The 22090-nt window shown below is 38.5% G+C and overlaps 1 protein-coding gene across 6 annotated transcripts; it reads left to right on the top strand.

Annotated features, from left to right (window-relative positions):
- The first annotated feature begins 2 nt into the window (after positions 1-2).
- Positions 3-19177, top strand: OXNAD1 (oxidoreductase NAD binding domain containing 1). 6 transcript variants are annotated; one of them, XM_071804986.1, is made up of 9 exons: positions 767-897; positions 3983-4145; positions 4419-4482; positions 7930-8036; positions 11513-11654; positions 14874-14910; positions 15019-15116; positions 18053-18161; positions 18803-19177. In XM_071804986.1, the coding sequence occupies exons 1-9, from the start codon at positions 873-875 to the stop codon at positions 18955-18957; spliced, it is 900 nt and encodes a 299-aa protein (XP_071661087.1). In that variant the 5' UTR covers positions 767-872; the 3' UTR covers positions 18958-19177. The 6 variants fall into 6 exon arrangements, with proteins under 6 accessions (XP_065688823.1, XP_071661084.1, XP_071661085.1 ...); XM_071804985.1 differs by having other exon boundaries at positions 15016-15116; XM_065832751.2 differs by lacking the exon at positions 767-897 and adding an exon at positions 3-72 and having other exon boundaries at positions 14874-15116.
- The last annotated feature ends 2913 nt before the right edge of the window (positions 19178-22090 follow it).

Here is a 22090-nt window from a genome sequence, read left to right as displayed (position 1 = left end):
CGGCCGCGCGTCGTGTGACGGAGCGGAGCGGAGCGGGGCGGGAGCGCCCGTCGTCACGTGATGCGGCGCCGGGTAGGGACGCTGCGTTGGGGCGTCCGTTGGGGCTTGTTGGGGTGAGGGCGGGAGTGCGGGTGGGGCCGCGGGGTCTCCCCCGATCGCCTCCTCCCCACAGCGAGACCCCTGCACGGCGCCGCTCCGACCGGTGCCCTCTGCACCTTGGCCTGCCGGTTCCACGTCCGGAGCGTCTTCCTGGCCGAGGGGCGGCGCGGAGCAGCGATCTCCGGTGGCTGCGGGGGCACGGCAGGGTACGGCCGCGACCTTGTCCTGCTCCGACCCCTGGGTCGGAACGGGACAGGAGAGCGGCGGGGCCACAGCGTTCTCGGCTCCTCAGTGCTGCCCTGCTTCAGCCGAACGGGGGCTCCTCCCGTGCTTCCCGGGTGCTCCTCAGTGCTGGGTCAAGGGGAAAAGCGTTTTTCGGTTGTGACTTTTGCAGGAGGGACGGTTTATCTCGCGGGGTGTCTCTTAGCCATCCATACACTTAAAAGCGGTAAAAGATTTGCTATCCTCCTCCCCTCCTCAGCACTCTGGCATTAACTTAAATAGTATTCACTCTTCAGTGTGGTACAGGTTAACTATAAGTAACTCTGTCCCTTCAGATACTGATGTAGGATTGAGGAAAAGAAGAGATACACTCGTAGATCTCAAGCGATAATAACCCAAGGCCAGTGGGTCAGAGGGTAAGGAGAATGAATGAATCGCTTGATTTTAATTTTAGGTGAGGAGAGGAAGGAGTCATATACAAAAGAAGCACTCATTTCTCTCCACATAGTGAAAGAAGAAAGGAAATATTTGGAGTGGCTATTTCTATAAGGATGTGGATAAGAAGAGAAAAAAAAGGTAGAAAAATCCCACCAGACAAGAGCTTGGGAGGCTCAAGCGCTGCGCTTCTTGAAGGGCAGGGGGTTGCTGAGGAGCTGGACGAGCCAGGAAAGTTGTGGAGATGACAGATGGGGGAGAGGCTGTTCACATTTGTAAAGGAATGACTCAGACTTCTATAGAGTATAAGAGAAACAGAACTCATTAAAAGAGGTTTCAGAATTTCTGGTTACAGATTGATATTACAATTGATTTTCATTGTGATTTTAAGGACTGGAAAGTGATTGATGATAGTGTAAATGGAACAAGTAGCTTGAACTACTGTTCAAGAGTTATTTTTCATGCAGGGCAGAGTCTCAGTCTTAAAATAGTATGTCTCAATAAGATCTTTCAGCCCTGACTTTAAAATTGTATCTGCTACAATTAAAAAAGTCTGACATTTGTTTTGTTTTCAGTATTGTGTATTGATATTTAGATCCTTTTTTTTTTTTCTTCACATTTTCACATGTAGAACTGAACATACTTGCTGCCTAAAGTGAAAGCAGTGAAAGTGAGGCCAGCCTTACTGACTCTCAACCTTACCAGTAGAAGGATTAAGTTAAACATGTAAAATAAACAATGCAGAATCTTTGTGTTGGATTTTAAGGTTAGGCCACTTACTTTACCAACGGATGTCACTGTGTTTAGGAGTAATTAATTGCAGAAAGGATTTTGAGGGATGTGAGGCAATTAAAAATAATAATAAAAAAATAATTATGCAGTCCTTGGCCTCTGAAGCAAAGTGTTGGATTTTATGTGTTTCATTGTGATAATTTAATTAGTCACAGCTATTGGCATAAACAAGTTATTTAAGTGTCCACTTTCAAACTTCCTTAATTTTTGCTTTGAATTAGTTAACGTGGTAGAGTGAAAAGCTTGAAAACTTAAATCAAAAAGCACTTGAAAACCCCCCCAAAATGGAGATGTAGATGGATTTAACCAAGATTTGCTATCTAACAGACTTTAGATCATAAAATCATGTATTGAATTTGAGTAACTCAATTATTTTTGAGCAGTCGCAGTTTACAGACTAAACATACTGATGTAAAGGAATGTGAATTCTTCATTAGATGTGTACTTTGTCATGCTAAAATAATTTAAGAATGTTAATGCTTTTCTTATTAATAGCTTCTACACATTTGCGTGTAGAAAGCGCTTAAGTATTTTGCTTAAATACACTACTCAGTATATGCTATGGCAAAAAAATTGAAGTAACTTTGCTCACTGGTGGGAGAAGAGTTTTAAATAATTCTGCTTTGAAACCTTGTGAGCTGCTGTGGAATTAAATGTTAAGAAGCTATTAAATTTATGGACAGTTAAGAGCTGCAGGAAGTATTTCTTATGCTTGAAAGTGGGCATTTTGAGTAGTTACAGTAAACATAATCAATTTCTGAGCAGCCTAATTTATGAAAGCTCTGCCTCCCATTTGTACAAGATTATAAACAGGACAAATTAGTGAGTGACCAGCCAATGCAGCTGTTAATGAAAGCCCAGAGTACAGGACTGATTAGTTAAACAAGCTGGATCATTGCCATTTCAAAGGATGCAAAATGAAAACCAAAAACTTTTCAAAAACAAATTATATGCTTTAAAAGAATGCAGGAAAATAGATTTAAATGGAAGTAAAATATTAAATTGCTTTAAAGAAGCAGTGGAAAAAACAAAGGCAGATTTACAAGCAAGGAGAAGTATCTCTTGGCTCCTACATTTGTAAGTCAAGGACATTTCTGACTTGTTTTGAGTATTGTACATGTCAGTTCATCTTTCTCTGTCATAGTTCCATTTGAGTAGGCAGTTTGGAAGCTTCGCGTCATGTTTCCAATGTGGTGCATGCAAGTGTTTGCTACTTGCTTAACAGTTTAGAGATGTAAGTATTACGTAGGATATGTGGAAGGATGAGGGATGTACGTATTTTTAAATTAACCTATAAAGACTTTTATTTAATACTTATAACAATTTTCTACCAGAATCCTTTATTTATCAATAGAATGGGAATGCATACTCAAGGTTTGTCCGATCTTCTTTTGGACATAAATATTGGTTGAGCATTTAAAATCCCAGGTATTTTGGCTGGAAGGGACTTCTGAGGGTCATCTAGGCAAAGCTCCTGCTTGGAGCAGGAGAGTTGCCAGGGCTGGATTAAGCCAGTCCTAAGTACAGACCTTTGTACTTTAAGTTCATGAGCTTTCTGTCTTCCAGTTCTGCAGTTTCTCAGTGCCCCTTTGAAATGAAGCTCTACCATTCCGCATGTCAGTCATCCCTCTAATTCAGTGTCATCCACAAGTTTGCTGATGGTACATTGTGTCTCATCGTCCAAGTTATTCATAAAGTTATTGAACTGTCACCTTAACTCCATGACCAGACATTTCATTGCAGTAGGTGTTCAGATTTGTCAAACATAATTTGTCCTTGGTAAATCTCTGTTGAGTCTCCCTCATTACTTTCTTAGTTTTCATACAGCTGCGAGGAAAAGCTCTGGACATCTTTCCAGAGACTGAGGTGATGCTGACTGGACAGAGGTGCTGCTTCTTGCATCTCTTAAACATGACCATGCATTAATATTTTTCCAGTCAATTGGAGACTTTCTCTGATCACTGTTTTTCACAGGCGATAGGCAGTTGCCTCACAAGCCTGTCAACTGTGTCTCTTAGCAGCCTTGAGTGTAACCCATCTGGCTCTGTGAATTTGAATAAATCCAGCTTCTCTGAGCAATTGCTGGCCCCACTCCTACTTATCCCTCTCCTTCCCAAATGCTGCCGGTACAGGCAGAGGTCTGGGTGCAGGCTTTGCCAGTGAAGAGTGAGGCAAAAGAAGTGTTGAGTACTTCAGCCTTTTCCGTAAGATCTGTGACAAGGTTGTCTTCTCCTTCGGTTGATGGATGCACATTTTCACTTCTTTATGATACTTTCATACTTTTAAAATTTCTTCCTGTTACTCTATATTTCTATTGCTAATTTTAGCTCCAGCTGAGCCTTAGCCTTTTTGATTTAATTGAAATAAAGGGTGAAAACAAGCTATGTCAAACAGTGGGTATTTTATTTAACAAGTACTTATATTGATTTTTCAGGAGCTGGTGATTCTGAAGAAGGCTTAGTCATCATGGCTCATGCTACTGTTTATGTGGGTTTTACTGTTCCTCAATTACTACGAGGTGTTAGCAGATGTTTATCTACTCATTCTGCATTGGTGGTGTTGAGGCACTCGGCTTTTTGTTACTGCACAGCGAACGGGTAGGTTGAGTAGGTTATCCACGAACAAAAACTTTTTTTTTTTTTTAAAGAGAATGTCATGGTAACACTGTTAAAATGAAGCTGACAAATTACTTCTAACCTATAAATACTAAAGTGCCAATTATATGTTTATATTTCATTCTTATTTGGATTTATGCCATCTGCAGTCTGGATTACGCTGGTGGATTGTTATGCTAATAGAAATTCATATCAGTAAAGGACAGTAGCACAGCTGTCAAAATGACGATTATCTTTGTTTGCTTTTTGTTGCAGCACAATAAAATCAAAAAGGAAAATGGATCATCTAGAGAGGACAGCAAAAAATTTTCGCCAGGAGGTTAGTGTTCTGTTCTTTAGGATGTAAGTAATTTTTTTTTTGGTGTGAAGAAACTGGATAATTGTTTTGGTTCTACTGGAATCTGTTTTATTTCTTTTTTCTCCTCATTTTTCGTATTTGATATTGTTTGAAAATAAGTGGATATTGTGATGGTGGGTGAAACATCATGGGTTGCAAAATTGTTGGCGACATGATGCTGTTTACTTTGTTGGACAAGAAATTGAATAGAATTCTGATCAAGTATGGATTATGATAAGCAATGAAAGCACACAGATGCCCATCATCTCTACACAGGCTTTTCAGTTTCTTATGGATTTCGACACTTCTGGTTAAAATTTAAGATTAAAATGTAAGATAGGAGGTAAGATAAAAGTGTAGACATTTTGAAGGGAGAAATAATGGACAGTTGTAAAAAGGATCTTGGTTTATATCTATTTTAATTCACAATTACAAGAGCATTGTTCTCCATCAAAATCCAGAAATGTTTATTCTGGATCTGGTTTGTGCAGTGAGCATGCTTTTTAATAATGCTCAGAGGCGAACATACTCTTGTATTTCATATAGATATTTCCTTGGTGTTATTAGCTAAAGTAGACGTTTTGAAATTTTTAAATACTGGAAGAAGATTATGTCAACTCTCAAATGTTTCACTAGTAAACAATTCTGCATTTTTCTTAGACTTTTCAGGAGAAGTAGGGCACTTTTTTGATTCAAAAATCCCATCTTTAATTCCCAGGAATTGGGAAACAGTGCTCAGTTTTTCTCTGTTGTTTAGTTAGCTTCTCTCAGTGTTAAGGAGACATGACAGGCCAGTCCCGCATGTGTCAAACAGCACGACAAACTGTTCTCCAACACACTACACAGATGTTAATGTGCATATATGTACATAATTAATTCGTCCTCTGCTAGGTTTTTCCCTAAGTATAGTTGAGAGTAAGTCACAGGAAAAATGAATTCTTCTCGGAAGGAAGCTGGGTGGAGGGGATAAACAGGTAACCACCAAAACTGAAGACTCGGCACTTGCGATATAGGCTGTAGATGGATGAGACAAACGCAGCCCCATTCTGCCTGTCCCCAGAGGTGTCAGGGTGTGAGCAGCTCTGGGAACCCTCGTATGTCAGAGCTGTGCCTCAGCTACTCACATCTAATGCCAGCTCTTACCTGAGTACAGAGCAGCGTCGCTTGTGGACGTGCAGCTGCTCACGTGGGTCCCATTTATGCCAAATCAACCCAGTACATGGAAAAATGAGTGTAGAGACAGGTACAGACAGAGGCATGGTCTTGTTTGCTTCTAATGTGAAAAAAAATTGCACTTTTGAGTTTTGCAGCAGTGTGTTGGTTTTTTGTGTTTTTTTTTAATCTTGGGCATTTCTGATTGCTTGGCTTGCTTACTTTTTCTGCTCAGCATAAACTCTGGGTAGCTGGAAAATACATGGCAAATGGATCCTTATGAGGTGTTGGGGGCTCTGAGGTGGTGTAGGGATCTTTGTAAGGCCTGCTGAAGAGAAAGAAGCTGTATGGGATAGGTGAACAAGCAGGGCTCAGTTCTTGCTTCTGCAAATTCTCTGCATAATCAGAGGACTATGCTGTTTCTTTTTTATAACGGTTGATTTAATCTTTGTTTCTTTATTTCTGACCACTTGAAAATCAGTTTATTTTAAATCCTCTGCTTGGTTTTACATTCCATGTAATCAGCAGCTGGCTTCTTTCAGTTTGTATTGCCTTATTTGGCCATTTCAGCCCTGTAGAAAGATGAAAGAATCATAGATCTGTGTTGCATTAGTGTGCATGCTACATGAAATTGCCTGTTCAAGAGTGGTAATGTGAAAGGCCAGGGCAAGAAAAAGTGCCTATTACTTTCTTGAAATACAGTGGCAAAGTCCATAGTCCTGTGTTGTCCTCCCTCTCACTGCAGCCTTGCTCTGAGTCAGTTGGATATTCTTGTGATGGTCCAAAATCCTGGTTGAAAGTCTTTGATCACCCTGGCTCAAATTCAGTTTTCATAATAACTTTACCCTGATTAAGAACTAATTTTCCAGTGCTCTGTCAGATGTGTCAGCCAAAGAACAAATTAGGGAGTATACTGAAGAGTAAAGAAGGGAATGAAGAAGGTCCAAGCTTCATGCCCGTTTCCTGCACTTACGTTTTCTCCATCAGAACAATAATTTAAGTCATGTATCTGACATTTCTCTTGTTAACTTGGAGTGATTGCAGTCTCCATTTAATACTGTCTGCTAAAGTGGAAGAGAAATGTACGCTACTTTATTTTAAATTGGCAAATATCTTGCTGTTTAATGTGACAGTGGACGTGTTCAGAAGTTACTTTATGAATAAAATAATTTCCTGCCATGTGTTTTAAATTAGAACATAGTTGCTTAAAGCTTACATTTTTTTTGGTCTGTTTGATCTTATACAAATGAGAAATGGTAGAGTTGTGGTGGTATTATTAGTATTTCCTAGTGTGGTAAATGACATCAGCATTTTTTAACAGAGTAAAATCTGTGTATTGGCCTGCATAGAGAATATTTAGGGCATTACTTCCTTTGTAGAGGAAAAAAGTTAGTAATTATAACTCAAAAATGCCCGAAGATGAAGGGCAGGGAGGGGAGGGGAATGAAAGTCCGCGTTGTACTGATGAGCATTTCAAAGAGTTTAAGTGGGGAGCTCCTCCTCAATGGTCCTGTTGCAAAATCTGCTTTTTGTTAAGAAAAGCATTACTTTCTATATATTTATATATATTTAACTCCTTAAAAGCGGTATCAGCTGCAGCTCTTACATCCCCTCCCATGCGGTTGCCAAACAAAAAATCTTCTGCTAACTAGCAATGAACATTCATGTCTCAGTTTTCCCAAGTTCACAGATCGTGTATGTGGTCAAACTGGTATGTCTGTAAATGCAGTAACACGAGGCTCGTTGCTTTTCTTTCACTAACGCATTATGCGTTGATGCATAATTTAATTACTTAAATAAAACTAGATACAGATCCAGAATTCTCCCTGGGATTTCAGTGGCAGCTGATGTTTTACAAATTTCCTTTGTCAGCCTTTTATATCAGAGATATTTTTACTTTGTGGCTGGGAAGATACAGGAGGTTTTGCCTTATTATAGATGTCAAACGAATCTGAAAGGTGGTAACTAGCAATCCCTTCTCTTTACCATTATGTTTTCCTCAACTGAAATAAAACAAGTTTATATATAATCTTCGAATAGCCCTGACAAAAGAGCTAGGCATAGTGGACTGTAAGTAGAAAAGCATTTCTCCATTCAGTGACTGTATAAGTGAATCCATTTTTGTTTCTCTACCCCAGTGAAAAAATATTGGTTCTTTAGGTAATGAAATGCCGCAGATAATACATGAAGTGATGGGTGTCTCATGCACAGATTCTTGCGTACTTTTGCTGCAAACGATATCTATGTAACAGAATGGTTTGCTTTCCTTTTTTTTAGGTAATTTCACAAGCAAAAGTGTGTGGCATCACCAATGAATCAGAGACAGTCAAAAGACTTCGTTTGTCTATCGCAAATAAAGATTTTACTTTCAAAGCAGGACAGTGGTAGGTTCTTCTGATGTTTGAAGGGAAAATTACCAGCAGAAATCCACTATAACAAAATGATAAAAGGCCTCTGATACTTGAGCCTTAAAAAAATTGTTAATTTATAGAATACGACGTTTTGTTATTGAGTGCTCTGTGAAATAGCTGATGTTTGGCATAATTGTAAAATAACCATTATTAAATATTCTAATATTAATTCTTAAAAGGCAAAAATCAATATTCTTTAAATGTTCAGTTTGATTGATATTTTCCTCTGGTTTATGTATCGTACTTTTTTTCTTCAAGAGTACTTTGAAGTACGCTGCACTTCATTCTGCAAGCTGTCTTTACCATCTTTATTTACTAGTGATTTTTACAGTGGATCCAAGACTGCTGCTGATTCACAAGTTACTTAGTTTTGGTTTACAATTAAATCAAAATTGCCTGTTAACTTTTATTTCTTCCTCTAGAAGTTTCCACTCTGAAAATTAAGCCTGTTAATATATAAATATAGATAAACAAACTTGAAAATTAAAAAACGCCTTGAATTACTAAGCCTTTGAAATAATGACCTGTTTGTTTAAGCAACCTTACGGCTTTTTTTCCATGGAAACAGTACATTTTCATGTTTGTCTTCCTTTCTTGTTAAAAATACTCTCAATCATATTTTTTTTTCTCTTAAAAATTAATTTAACACCATGAGTAGTTCCTTTTGGCATTGGTCATTTAAATGTTCTTAAACTTTTTATTGGCTTAGGCCATCTGAAAGTGGTTTTGCTGGAGTCAAAGTATGGCTGCTAGGGTATGAACAGCATATGTTACTCATGTAGTGTTAATATGCTGCCTTTTAAATTTAGAACCAGAACACAAGATGTTGATTGCAATAATTTGTTTGTGGAGTAATTTGCTGCAGTTTTTGCACATGTGCAGTGACTCATATTAAATTCTTGCTTGCCAGTACTTGGAAAGTGCATTTGCCCTCCAAAAATGTTTTAGAAATTATCATGCTGAAGACTGAAAGCTTTAATTATAATTACTCTTTTTCATTTTCTTCTTCCTTGAAAATATTCTAATGCTATTGTGAGGGATACAACAACTTTTCTATACTTGTAGCTGTAAACTGCGCTTGCATTTTTTGATGAGCACTACAAAACACCAGGCCACAATTTCCTGAGTAGGAAAGGCTAACTTGTTAGAATTTGCTATAGGAAGATGTTACAGCCAAAGATTGTCACTAAAATGTATATATATTTTGAAAGAGTTCTAATTATCAAGTTTTTCAGAAGCAAAAGTGAATTTGTTTTGCCTCACTTCAAGTAATAATGAAGAGGCTTGTTGCTGTTACCCCTTTTGATTTACTGAAACGTGCATTGAGGTGTATACATGTTATAAATGCTTTGAAGAAGCAGCTTTATGGTTTTTAATGTTTCTGATCTCTTCCTTTAGCAATTGCTGATGGTTGTTCTTTTCTTAAAGATTTGGCTTAGGTATCCTTTAAAAGGAGGGAAATGAAAAACCACCCTAAGATCTGTTTTACATCTTTTCGTACCTCTCCTTGTTGTGGGTATAAATATTGTTTTTCGTTGTCCTGTTTTTTCCCCTACCCCTATTCTTTTCACCTAAGCTGTCACAGACAGCATTTCTTCAGGGGTCCTCTTATCCTTCTTACACACAGCTGAGAAAAGCCATCAGAAATACAAGCTGGTCCGCTATACCTGAAATCTCTCATAATTATGTAACTGGGAAAGAAATACTAACATGGAAACATACACCTACATTAGTACTTTAGAAGGCTAAAAACTACATTTGATTTAGGTTTTACAGCAATGTTTGGGTTTCTATGTGTGTTTCCCCACCAGGCAGGAGTCATGTTTCCCTTCTGTGTCAAGCAGAACATTTTTACTTGAATGTAAATTGTTATTTTACAGCATAAATATATATTTTTTTCTGTTAATGTATGTAGTAAGATTATTTTCCACCAGAGGGTGGTAAAGAGCTTTAGTAGCATCTTGAGGTGTTCTTTGATACAATAAACGCTGCAGTACAAGAGTCGTCCTTTCTAAAGTTAGATCCTTGGTGCCATGAAAACCGAGCCACATAGCCAGTGGGGCTGCAGAAGCTGAGGACAGCAAAATAAACCTTCTCAATTTTTTTTGGTTGTTGACCTTTCGTTTGAAGTCAGATGCCTTTATACACCATCAAGTTTCTAAGCACAGGGTTAAAAACTACATCGCTATAGTATCCTATATATCACATTTCATGTGTTCTCTGAGGAGAGGATGATTTTATTCTAAAGCTTTGTGGGGAGTAAGCAAGCAAGGGTTTTTTCTTTAAAAACTAGGGAGCTCTTCAAAGTGCTTCGCCCCTCCCTCAACAATTCGTGATCTTCGTGAAGAATACAGCCTTGCTGTTTAAAGAAAATCTCTGGGCAGTGGAAGCCCGTGTGTATTTCTTGTTGCATTGTCATTTAACTAATACTGGGCCAGCCTGACTCTGGCTTGAATTGAATAATGATTCTGTGGTACTTGGCATTGCCTACCAGTGTGGTTCTTAAGTGGAGCAGGACAATTAGTTTTAAACAGTAGTTTTCTTTTGAAATACAGTGATTTTGTTAGGTGCTGTAGAAAATGGAAGGATTTGAATATTTATGCAACTCAGAGTAGTTTAAATGTTAGATCATAAACCAGCTTCATACTGTTTCTGATAGTATTTAGAATATCAAAGCCTCACTTTTATGAAAATTAATGATAGCTCATGTGTAGTAATGGCTTGCCTTCCATACTCCCTAATTGGTCGTCTTGCAAAAGCTCAGCCATGTGTTCACCTTCTGATCTGTAGAAACCAAGGCGTGGTTTACTTTAACTTTTAAAAACAATTGTAGTAATTTATTCCAGTTGAATTCCCTATCAACTAAAAAGAGATATCAGCCACCAGAGGGCAATGCAGTTCAGTAGGTAAAGCAATTCTGCTTCTAGTAATTTATTTTTTGCATAAGAAATTTTTTACAGACTGTGATTTTTCAGATATTTCATGTTCCCAGAAAAAGAAAGTGTTTAATCAAAACTCATTTCCCTAAAATTAGTTTCCCAATCTTCTTATGTTTGAAAATTGAAGAGCCCATCAAAGGGACCAAAAAGAGTAGAATTTAAACCACTCTGTCAGACTGTATAGTATTTTTGTTTTGATATGCAAATAATTTATTTAAGCACTGAAAATTTTAGTCTGTTGTAAGATGTGGCATCTAATGCTAAAAGCAGAACGGTTTAAAAACCTGCTAGTTTAACAAAGATGATGACATGTTTCTAGATGAAAGGAATTCTGAGGAAATGGCGTTACTCAAGATTAAGTCCATTTTTGGAAGAGTTGTGTTATGGAAATGAAGATCTTTGTGAAGGAAGAATAATTGAAACAAAGGCAGCCATTTTGTTTAGGTGATTGTTTTCTGTGTTTGAGGTTGTTGACTTTTTAAACAACTTTTGTTTCTGGTCTATTTTTAGGGTTGATTTCTTTATTCCTGGAGTATCTGTAGTTGGAGGATTCTCAATATGTTCAAGCCCTGGGCTGCTGGAACGAGAAGGATTGTTAGAGCTGGCAGTAAAGCACACTGTTCATCCTCCTGCGCACTGGGTTCACACTGAGGTAAAGGAGATCAACTGTTGGTTGTGAGATTTGGCCTTCCCCCCCCCCCCCTTTTTTTTTTTTTTTTGGCGTGGTGTGTGTGATATCAGACCACTTTTGGCTAAAAAACTGCTGTTGACTTGTTCAACCATTTTTAATACCATTTGTTCAGTAAGGAACTGAAATTGGATGTTGGTGTGGTAATACGGTCTTTGTGATGTTTTGAATGCACTCATGCTTGGTGGACACAGTGGTACTGTAGTTAGTGCATATAAGGGTTCTCATTCCTTTGGAGTTCATGAACTGAAAAATGTTGAGAAACCTCTGTTATAACTTGTGTACCTGAGAACAGGCTGCATTACGTGTTACGAAGTTACATTTGATAAATCACCATCATTCCTGGCTGTTTCTACAAATATAGACTGGAATCATTATCAGATAAATATAAATGTAGATTATTAAGGGAAAGCAAAGGGTGATTTTTAGATTTTTTTTTTTTTATGAAAAGACAAAACAACAAAATACATCTGAATTTCTGTAGTATTCTTTTAAATATGCAGTATTTTTGTAATGTTGACATAAGAGGTTATTTTTGCTATATTAAAAGTAGAGTCTGGCACTTTGGCCTCTTGTGGTGTTTTGTTCATCCATTTACACGATTTAGTTACAGTCAGAAGAGTCCTATTTCTGCTGCTGATCATATTTCATAGATGAGCTGTCCTATGAACTTTTGTTCTTTTCACAACCCCCTGTGATCTGTCCTGTTTACTGTTCTCTCCCTGGCATTTTCATTTTTTAATGGTTGAAAGGTTTAAATTGACAGATTCTTCCAGGTTTACAAATATTGCAGTTTTGTTCAGTGGCCAGCAGAGTTACAGTAAAGAGTGATGCAAATTTACAAGAATTGAGAATATCCAAAGTAGTGCTAATGTAGTAGTTAGCATGTGACTATCCACAGTATTTTAATTGGTGTTATAGCAAGTTATCTGCAGTAGAGCATAAATAAATAACCTTTTTGAGATGTTGCATAGAACTTGTAGTACACGTGCCAGCGGGCCACATAATAACTAAGAGGATTGCCTGGTTTTGGTATTGCTCTTTAGAGGATATGAAAGGCTAACTTCATAATTCCCAGTCTCTGGAGGCTCCTTATAGGATTTTTTGATGTAAATCAGTCTGTTGTTGCTCAGTTTTCCGGTTGAATTTATAGGAAAATTTTTAGTTAGTGGGTGAGCAAGGTCAAACCTGATGCTGTGGAAAAATATCCAGGGTATATATGGAGTCTTCTAGCTAAACAAAAGTGCATGATTTCCTTAGGAAAGAAGATGAAAAAATTGGCAATGTAGAACTTGAAAAGGTTGTGTATATGATGGAAAAAACTCTGGTACTTAATTATTTAAATGTTATTTATAGAGGAAGTTGATATCTCTGGGTGAAAGGGTGAAAGTTCGTTATGGGAATAGTTAGTACTTATTTACTCACTGTTTTTTTCAGAAGTATTTCTATTTATTCTTTAATATTATTGTATATAAAATCATAAAATTCAGCACAGTGTACTTTATAGTTTAGGAAAACAGACTTTTATTTAGAGAAGTGTACATGTAATGTATTGATTGCTTCACTTCTCTAAGCTGCTTCAATGCTGTATTTAGAAACTAGGCTAAAGGACAACACTTTGTCACCCTTTGCTCCAGATTTTCTTTTTTTTTTTTTTGAAACTGGCTTACTGTTATCATTGCTGTGGTTAATACACTGAAATACGTGAGAGACTGCTGGTTTAAGAGAGACTCCTCCTGTGTCCTGTGTCCCATCTTGCTGAGCTATAGCTGGTTAAGGAGGCAGATTAGACAAGAACAAGATTGTTTCTCCCCAAAAATGCTTACTTCCACAAAGGGTACAACATATTCTCTGTTCTCCTCTGCGACATGAATCTGGATCACTTCTGGATTCTAGCATCTCTAAAACAAAGTGAAACATGGTGGGGAAGCCTGGCAGTGTACTTTGAAAAGGGAGAGAGAATTAATTTCAGATAATAAATGCAAATTGTCTTACACAATAGTTGAGAGATAATACCTCATGCAATAATTGAGAAAGGCAAAAAGCTTTTTTTTAGTGGTCATCCTCACTACTATAGGAGCTTCTGTGCAGTACCTGCGTCAAAGGGCCTTCTTCCTCATTGTGGTGGAATTGTTACGTATGTAGACCTTTACTTACTACACAGGTGTCCTCAATTGAAATAATTTTGTTTCAGTTACTGTTTCCTGATATCAAAAGGATTTTTTGAGGAGGTGTTTTTATTCTGTAAATGATTAACTGCTAAATTTGCAGCAGTTCTTGTAGCTTTACTTTTTTTCTCTCTCTTTCTTTCTCACCTTCGCTGACTTCCTTATCCTCTTAATTTCAATTTATAAACCCTGCATGTGGTTTGAAATGAGCTGTATTTTCTGCTCCTATTTGTTCCGTTAGCGTTCAGTGATGTGGGAGAACTCATCTGACTTCTGTGTACTGCAGTTTCAAGCTTTATACTGGGGTGCAGTTTACCAAGAAGATACTGACCCAAATGTTTCATTTGTTGTAGCTTTAGTTTTCCATGTATAAAAAAATAATGCATTGGCCGATTTCTGTAAGAAATAATTTCTTATGTGCAAATGGAAAGGAAGAGAGACCGTTTTCCCCCTGATTTTTCTTCTTCTGCAACTCTGAAGTTACAAATGCAGAAGTGGTTCTGAAAGAAATATTCTTGTGGATACTTGCTTCACTTCTGAGTGTTTATTATTTTTTAGGAATGGGGATGGAAAAACCTTCTGTGTCTATGCAAGTCATTCTGACTTCTTCCTGTGACCTCATAGCAAGGGGTTTTTTTGACATGACTGGGTTTGGGTAGAAGTGTGATCTCACATGTTAACCTCGGGTTTTCACAACCATATACTGGTGTTGAAAAACTCTTGGGTGAATCATTCCACTTTCAGCTCTTCTAGGGGTGGGAAGGGGAGTCACCATCCTGCCTTATCAGAAGACCGAAACTTCTGAAAGTAGAACTAGATCCCTAGAGACACTGAAACAGATGACTCCAGATAGCTGGATACCAAGTGTTTATTTTAAAGTACTTCAGTTTTTCTTCACTGGTCAAGAAAAATAAAAAGTGACATCCCAGCAAGTCTTGTGACTGTGGTGCAAGAAGAATAATATTTCAACTTTTGCTTTTAGTTTTGAAATGAAATATCTTCTTTTCCATCCTAGTGTACTGTTGACTCAGAAGTGGCTCTTCGAGTGGGAGGTGATTTCTTCTTTGATCCTCAGCCTGGTGACTCCCCTGTAAAACTAGTGCTGATAGCAGGGGGTGTTGGAATTAACCCATTGTTTTCTATACTGCTGCATATAGCAGATCTTCATGGATACCAAGAAAGTAAAGGAAATGGATACAAAATGGGAACAGTGAAGCTCTACTACAGTGCAAAAAATACAAGTGAACTCTTATTTAAGGTAAATAGATAGCTGAATATCTGTGATCTATTTTTTTAAGCTATTAATGTGTGTATCATTCTGTTGTGAAATTACAGAGAGCCTCTCCCTCTGTGTAAGTGACTGTACAATTAGAGACAAACATCACTTCCTGCCTCAAATCCCATGTATGTTTGGTTAATTTTGCTGTGTACAAATTAAGGATGTTATTGGACATACCTGGTCTTGTTGACTTCACTGATAGGTCAATTAACCCTCAATGTCTGGCTTTTACTATAGACTCATAAGAGCATCGTAGTACGCTAAAGATCTTATGTACTGTAATATATATGCGTATATACACATTAATAGTATGCATAATGCTATATGCTGCAATACCATAACCACATAATCTCAGTACAGATTGCATTGAATTTAAAGACTAGCAAGAGCAATTCTGTCCAAGGGAAATGTAATACTTTCTAAAATAACAGGGGACCTTTATTAATAATGCATTAGTTATTATTGGATGCTAGTCTAGGAATGAAGGATTTATAAGCACTTCTTGTAAAATTGCTTGTAATAGTATTTCATCAACATTTACTACGCAGTTAAAGTTTGTCACACACAGGCATTAAGGGTCACTGTTAATGTTTTAGGGTCAAATTAGTGCAGCTTCTGTAAAGAAGCATCCCTAATGATTTAGATTTCTTTGAAGAATTGAAAGGTTTTGGTTGTAAGATAAAGGTGAAAATTTATCATAATTCCAGAAATTGTTTTGAGATCCATCACTAGCTTTTCTTCTGTACTTCTGTTATGTTTCCTTTCTTTGAGAAGTGATTTGTTTGTTGCTAGAAGCAGACTGATAACCGGAAGCCTATTTACTCTTCCATTTTGCCAAATACTTATCTCCCAGCCTGTTTGAAGCATGCACAGTTTTTTTAGTGAGGTGTTTAGAAGACATGTCTTATAGATGAGGTTCTTAGGGACATCGTTTTGAGGTGGACTTGAGTGTGTTAGGCTAACAGTTGGACGCGATGATCTTAAAGGTCCTTTCCAGCCAAAACAATCCAGTGATTCTGTTTCCTGAGTTCTTACTTCAGCAGTGTTACGACAGCAGAGCTTTTGAATTAGAGCTTCTGGGACAGAAGAGAACACAATGATATGTTGCAGTGCTTAAATATATCCTCCCCTTTGTTCTTCACATGTCCTCAAATCCAGATCATGTATATGAAAATTCTTCACCTCTATACAGAGGATTGAGGAAATAAGATTGCTAGAGTCTTTATGTTGTGAGGTATATCTGTGCAAATCTCTGTGAGAAACTGTTGGGTTGTCGCTAACGTTTTGGAGGACCTGGTCCCTGGAGAAGCAGCTATGTACAGTGTCACCAACCCTTCGTCCCTGTTAGCCCAGTGTAATTGGTCTAATAATCATTTGGATGTGCTCTCATTTCACAGGCAGATGTGCTGCTTTTAAAAATCTTGTTATTTAAAGTAGTGGTGTTTGAATTACAAAAGATAGCATGCTTACTTTGCCACAGCAGGATGCCAGTTAGCTGGGTTTCCCTCATGTCACGAGGACTGAATGTGACCCTCATTTCCTTATTGTGGCTGGGACACCAGGGACGGGGCTTTTCCCTTGGGTCCATATTGCTCAGCTCTCTGCTTCACTGTGTATACAGACTTACTAGGCTGCAAAGAGCCTGCTGAGCTGTTCCCATTCTCCTTCATTTGGTTAAAGAGAGCCCGTTTCTTGCCCTAGGATGCTGGAAAATAGGGCTGTGGTGAGCCATCACAGGTGTGATACTTGAGACTTTCTGTCCATATCACAGAACTACAGAGTGACAGGTGACAAGTAGGTGTTGTGAATGACTGCAGGATTATCTAAGCAGGTTAGGTCCTACCTTAGGCATCCCTTCTGCCTTGGTCCCAGGGCTTCAACTCAACAGGACACTGTTAGTTTCCAAAGCGCTATCAGATTGTACGTGGCTCCATAGGAAGGGGACAGAAGTTTAGAATTACGTCCAGAACAGTGAGAGCAGGTGCTGGTGCAACAGTGTCCAGTGGTGTCCAGCTGTGCTGCTCTTTGTTCCATATCTTTTTGGGGAATCGGAAACAGATTTATCTATTAAGTAAAATCTGTCTGGGTTTGTTTTTATGTTTTTTTTGTTGAGCCACCCATGGCAGACTGTTCAGAGTAGTAACTAGTTAGTAAACAACCACATGACAATGTGAGCTAATTTACCTATTCACAGAGTAGAAATTATTTTCATTTCAGAATATTTTAAGAATTTCCAGTGTCTGTTCCAGCAGTGAAAACCCCAAGTAGTGCAGAATCTAGCCAGTAAATAAATCTTAGTTTCAGAACTAACTACAGCATCTGACAGGCAGACTTACTTCTTTACTATGATTTGAACTGAAGCTATTGGGGTTTTGGTGGTAACTATCACAGTTGTGACTTAGAGAACTGAAAATTACAGTTTCTGCTTGGGTAAAAATAGCATTAGTGTTACACTGTATTTGGTTTATTTGGAGAACATGAGAGAACAAAGGGTCTAATGATCTTAGCAGATAAAGCAGATGAGATTCAGTAAGTAAATGGTAAATACAAACTGCGGGGTTTTTTTAAATGGAAAACCCATGTGGAAGGAAGAAATAATGAGAATTTACATGAGGAAGAAACCAGAAAAGGATGTAACTGGTTCTTAGGTCCAAATCTTACAAATTGCAACCTGTTGTGGAAAAAAAAAGAGAAAAGCACTAACAGCACAGCTGGTAGAGTGTTCACATTGCAGGTATGGAAATGCCGCGTACGTGTGCAGGGCAGCCCTTTGAAATCCAGCCCGTCCAGCTCTCAGCCGTGTGAAATGCAAGAGTCTTGATACTCAGTCATAACCGCTGGTGTTCTGGGGCTGGATGCAGACATCTGCTTTGGTTTAGAGACTGTGGGATAAGCACGTGTGTTTAACATTACAGAAAAATATTCTTGGTTTGATGAATGCATTTCCTGGAAAGATCACATGTCGGTTCCACGTTACCCAACAGAGATCACAGGTCTGTAAGGAACTTCAGCCACATGTTACAGGTAAATATAATTGTAATGCAGAGAGATGACTTCTAAGGTCTGTGTTTGATTACATCCTAGAGGATGATGTTATATGCATAATTTAGTATTTTGACGTTTAAAGATCCAAAATGAGACATGAGTTAAATCATTTCACTGTACATATTACGCTTTGGAGAAGAAATTTCCCTTTGCAGTTTTGTTTTCATTTCTAGTAAACCTCCTCTGTTAATTCTAAACCTTATACTGGTATTTCCCACTGCAAACTTTATTCCAGAAACTATTAAGCAAAGTATTTACTTAGCTTAAGGTGGGATTGATGAAGGACAAACTGACTGCTTGTAAGAGATACTTCATTGTGTTTCCTTTTTATGTTGTATTTGTGTTATATTTTTTCCATCTGCATGTGGGATTACTAGTTGTACATAAGCCATGTTCCTCCTCAGTGACTAATATCCCCTACATTCCAACTGAAGTACTGATATAAATCCCCAGAAGAACAATTGGTTTTGGAAGCCTCAAATCTTGATACCGATTATCCTTAAACAGGCCTGGCATTTTTAAGAAAGGAATGCTCAAAATACCTCTAGCCAGTCATTCTTTTTTAAAATTACCTCATGATTAATATTTCTGTTCTCATTTCCTACTTCTTTCTTTGTCAGAGGGAAGAATATCTGAAAAGGACCTAGAAAAACATGCATCTAAGGATACTTTATGGTACATCTGCGGTCCACCTCCAATGATAGAATCTATATCCAAACTTCTGTCCAACATTGGTGTTCCTAGAAACTGTGTTTTCTTTGAGAAATGGTGGTAGTGACACCTGCTGAACAGAAAATATATTATTTGTTCCCAGTGTATTTTGATAAGCTGAAATGTACAGAAAATGGACTATGAATTATTTGGAAGATTCTACTTCATCCATGAAGATGTCCTCAATCATGATGGTGTTCCTTTAATTTAACTGTAATATTCTTCTAACACAGTGCTGCTGCTTTTTGGGACAAAATGATTTTATATTAAAGACATTAACTGTTCTGGTTTTTTGATGGTTTGCTTACTTCTTATGGGTCACAGCATATTTTTGCTTTATAGACTTGTTTTGTTAGTCAGCTTTTAAAAGAAAGACTTTCAGTGCCTGATTGAGCAGTTGTAGAGAACCAGTTGTGCAGCAATGCCAGGTCAGTTTATAATAAATAACAGTTCAGGCCACAACTTCTGACTGCTACAAACTGTTGTGGTAATGAGTCAACACACTGCCTTCCTCAGTTCTAAATAATAAATTGATATTTTTATAGAAGTAGAGTTGCTGTGCTGTGACTTCTTCTCTTGCCACTTCTTGTTATAAGAAAACTCGTATGTGGCTTATTTAAGTAAATCAGCTGTGTTGACAGTAAAAGACATTTTTTCATAATCATATTCAGACCTGAGTTTAAAACACAGATGTGTTAGAAACCTTTCAGCCTCTGCCAGAGTTGTGTGGAGTTGTTCACAGGATCCCGTGCCCCGTCCTTGCAAGCAACAGCGGCAGCCAGGACAGGAGATCTTTGCATCCTGCTGCAGCGCAGAGTCTTAGGAGTCTGCAGGACATACCAGTTCTGTTCGGGAAAAGGCCCTGGAAAGTTTGCTCTTGCAAGGTAGGAGTGTAACTCCAGGTGTTAACGGCTGATGCCCGAGCCCTTCTTGAATGAAGCTTCTTCCCCCAACTTGTAGAAAAACTCCTATAAATGTTAAGAATAACAAAAAGGCATGATGAGTTAGTTAATTATGTGTAAAGACAGTTCCAGTCCTTAAGTGGCAGATTCCAATTGTACATTTGAAGACCTCAATAAGGAACAGTTAAATTATTAAAAATACTAAATTATTATTGTATTATTGAAAATGTCACATTGATAAGGCTTCATCTTTGTTAGTGGCTCTTTTCCTGGAGTTCTGTTTCAGACAATAGTCAAACAGGTGATGCAGCGAGTTGCTCACCATCAGCATCCCTCTGGTTACAAAGATGTGGATCTCATCACCTGGGCTCCAGGCTGCAGCAGTGCTATTGGTGTGAAGTGCTTAATTTCTTCAAGGATTACGTCCCAGTGCTGGGATGAAAAGGCTTCCAGCCCAGCTGTACATCTCTCACAAGAAATCATTTCAGCTTCAGTACGCTGAGCTTAGCCTGTTGCCTTAACCACTTTTTATCAGTCTCTGGTATGTTTTACAGCCTGTAGGAGACCTGCTGCCACATCCACATTCACCTCATCTTCAAAACGCAGCGAGACACTCTTAACTTGGCAACTCCAGGCCCTTACTTTGAGCGCAGTGCAAGAATACTACTGGCATTGTTGCAGGAGTTGATTGAACAACTAGAGCTTTTCAGTAAATTGAGCTTCAATGAGAAAAATCCATCTTTGCTGCAGCTTGGAACAAACACACTTAAGGAAACGATATTTCAGCTCAGGAAGAGATGAACTCTGAGTGCTGGAGCTGAAAGAGTTGCCTTTTGGGGACAATGCCGTGATGAGGGTGTGCCTGTAAGTGTTCATCTTGTGCCTGCAGCCTCAGCCACTCGGGTTTGTGCTTCTGTGTCATACTTGAGCTGAAGCGGCTCGTCCCCTCAGCAGTCACTGCAGCCCCAGAGGGGTGTCTTGTCAGATTCCCTCCCACTGAAATGAGAGGAAGATTCTTTCCGAGTACCCCTGTTTGAAGGAACGGTTCCTCGTTTGTTCACTCCAGAGTGTAAATAGGACAGTGTGCTTGTCACAAAAAATAAAAGCGAGGGGGTTTTGTGTTCACAAAGATCGCAATTGACATGTCAGAGCTTGATGCTTGAAGGAAGCAGGATTTTTTTACACAAATGTGCAAGAAATTGCTATCGGGAAGCACTGATGCCCTAAAATAAAAAAAACACACTCTAGGCTCCTGCATGTTTTAACAGTGTAATGATAAAAAGGTTCTGAGAAGCCTTTAAATGTTGTTTTCCTTATGACTTCTAAATCATTAAGTGAATTACAAACTGCTTTACCCTTTTTTCCCTTAATGCACATGCTTTCTCCAGCCCAAATAACATCTCTTTCACAAACCACTCCTTAGACTCGCACCAAAATGTCCATTTAACAAAAGGCATTTCAAACCCCTTTGCTTCTGTCATCAGCCTCTTTCCCTCTAACCTCCTTCTGTCATCCCCTGTTATACTCAGATTGAGCACCATGGGGCAAGTACATGGCTCTCGAATTGAATGGGCTCACCCGCCTCGAGAGTAGTAGTAAACACACAACGCTCGCTGCACCAAAAGATGGAGGAAAATGACAAATTATTTCCTGCCCCCTCCACTCCCAAACACCAGTAACCTCAGTTAACAAGAAGTTTATTCTTACCTTGCAGAGTTGTCCTGCCACAAGGCAGAGAACGGTGCCAACCCATGGTGCATGTAATGCTGATAAATGCCATTGCGGAGCCAAGAGAGTTGTCACATCCCCTTCCTCAGTAGCCTTTCGCTGTTGACACTTGTGGAATTCTCTCTAGAGTGTAGTGGCCTTGTAGTGAAACATCTATAATGTCACCTTAAAGGCTATTATTGGATCTGACTCCACCACAATTGAAGAGGAAAAAACCCAGGAAAATTAACCTATGTAAATATATGTTCTACAAACAGATGTGCCATTAGCCTACAGTGGCAGAAACAGAGAGCAATGCCTGCTGTTCAGCAGCTACTGAGTTGGAGAAATATTATCACATTGTCCAATCATAACGTGTAATCTTAGAAGAATGTTTATTCCTCTTACATTTGTGTCATCAGCTAAGGAGAGAAAGTAGGCTGATAGTTACTTTTTTTTTTTGTAATATAAGGAGTGAGATACATGTCAAGCTACACATTTACACTCCACTTAGTGAGATGGTTTGTGAGTTACCTGGTGTCACAGCCTTTCTAGACAGAATCTTTTTCTTCTTCCTGTGACATTAAT

This window comes from Patagioenas fasciata, chromosome 2, assembly GCF_037038585.1.
Source record: "Patagioenas fasciata isolate bPatFas1 chromosome 2, bPatFas1.hap1, whole genome shotgun sequence".
NCBI classification, from domain to species: domain Eukaryota; kingdom Metazoa; phylum Chordata; class Aves; order Columbiformes; family Columbidae; genus Patagioenas; species Patagioenas fasciata.
Note: the sequence above shows the minus strand (reverse complement) of the source record. Positions and strands in the feature narration are given on the sequence as shown.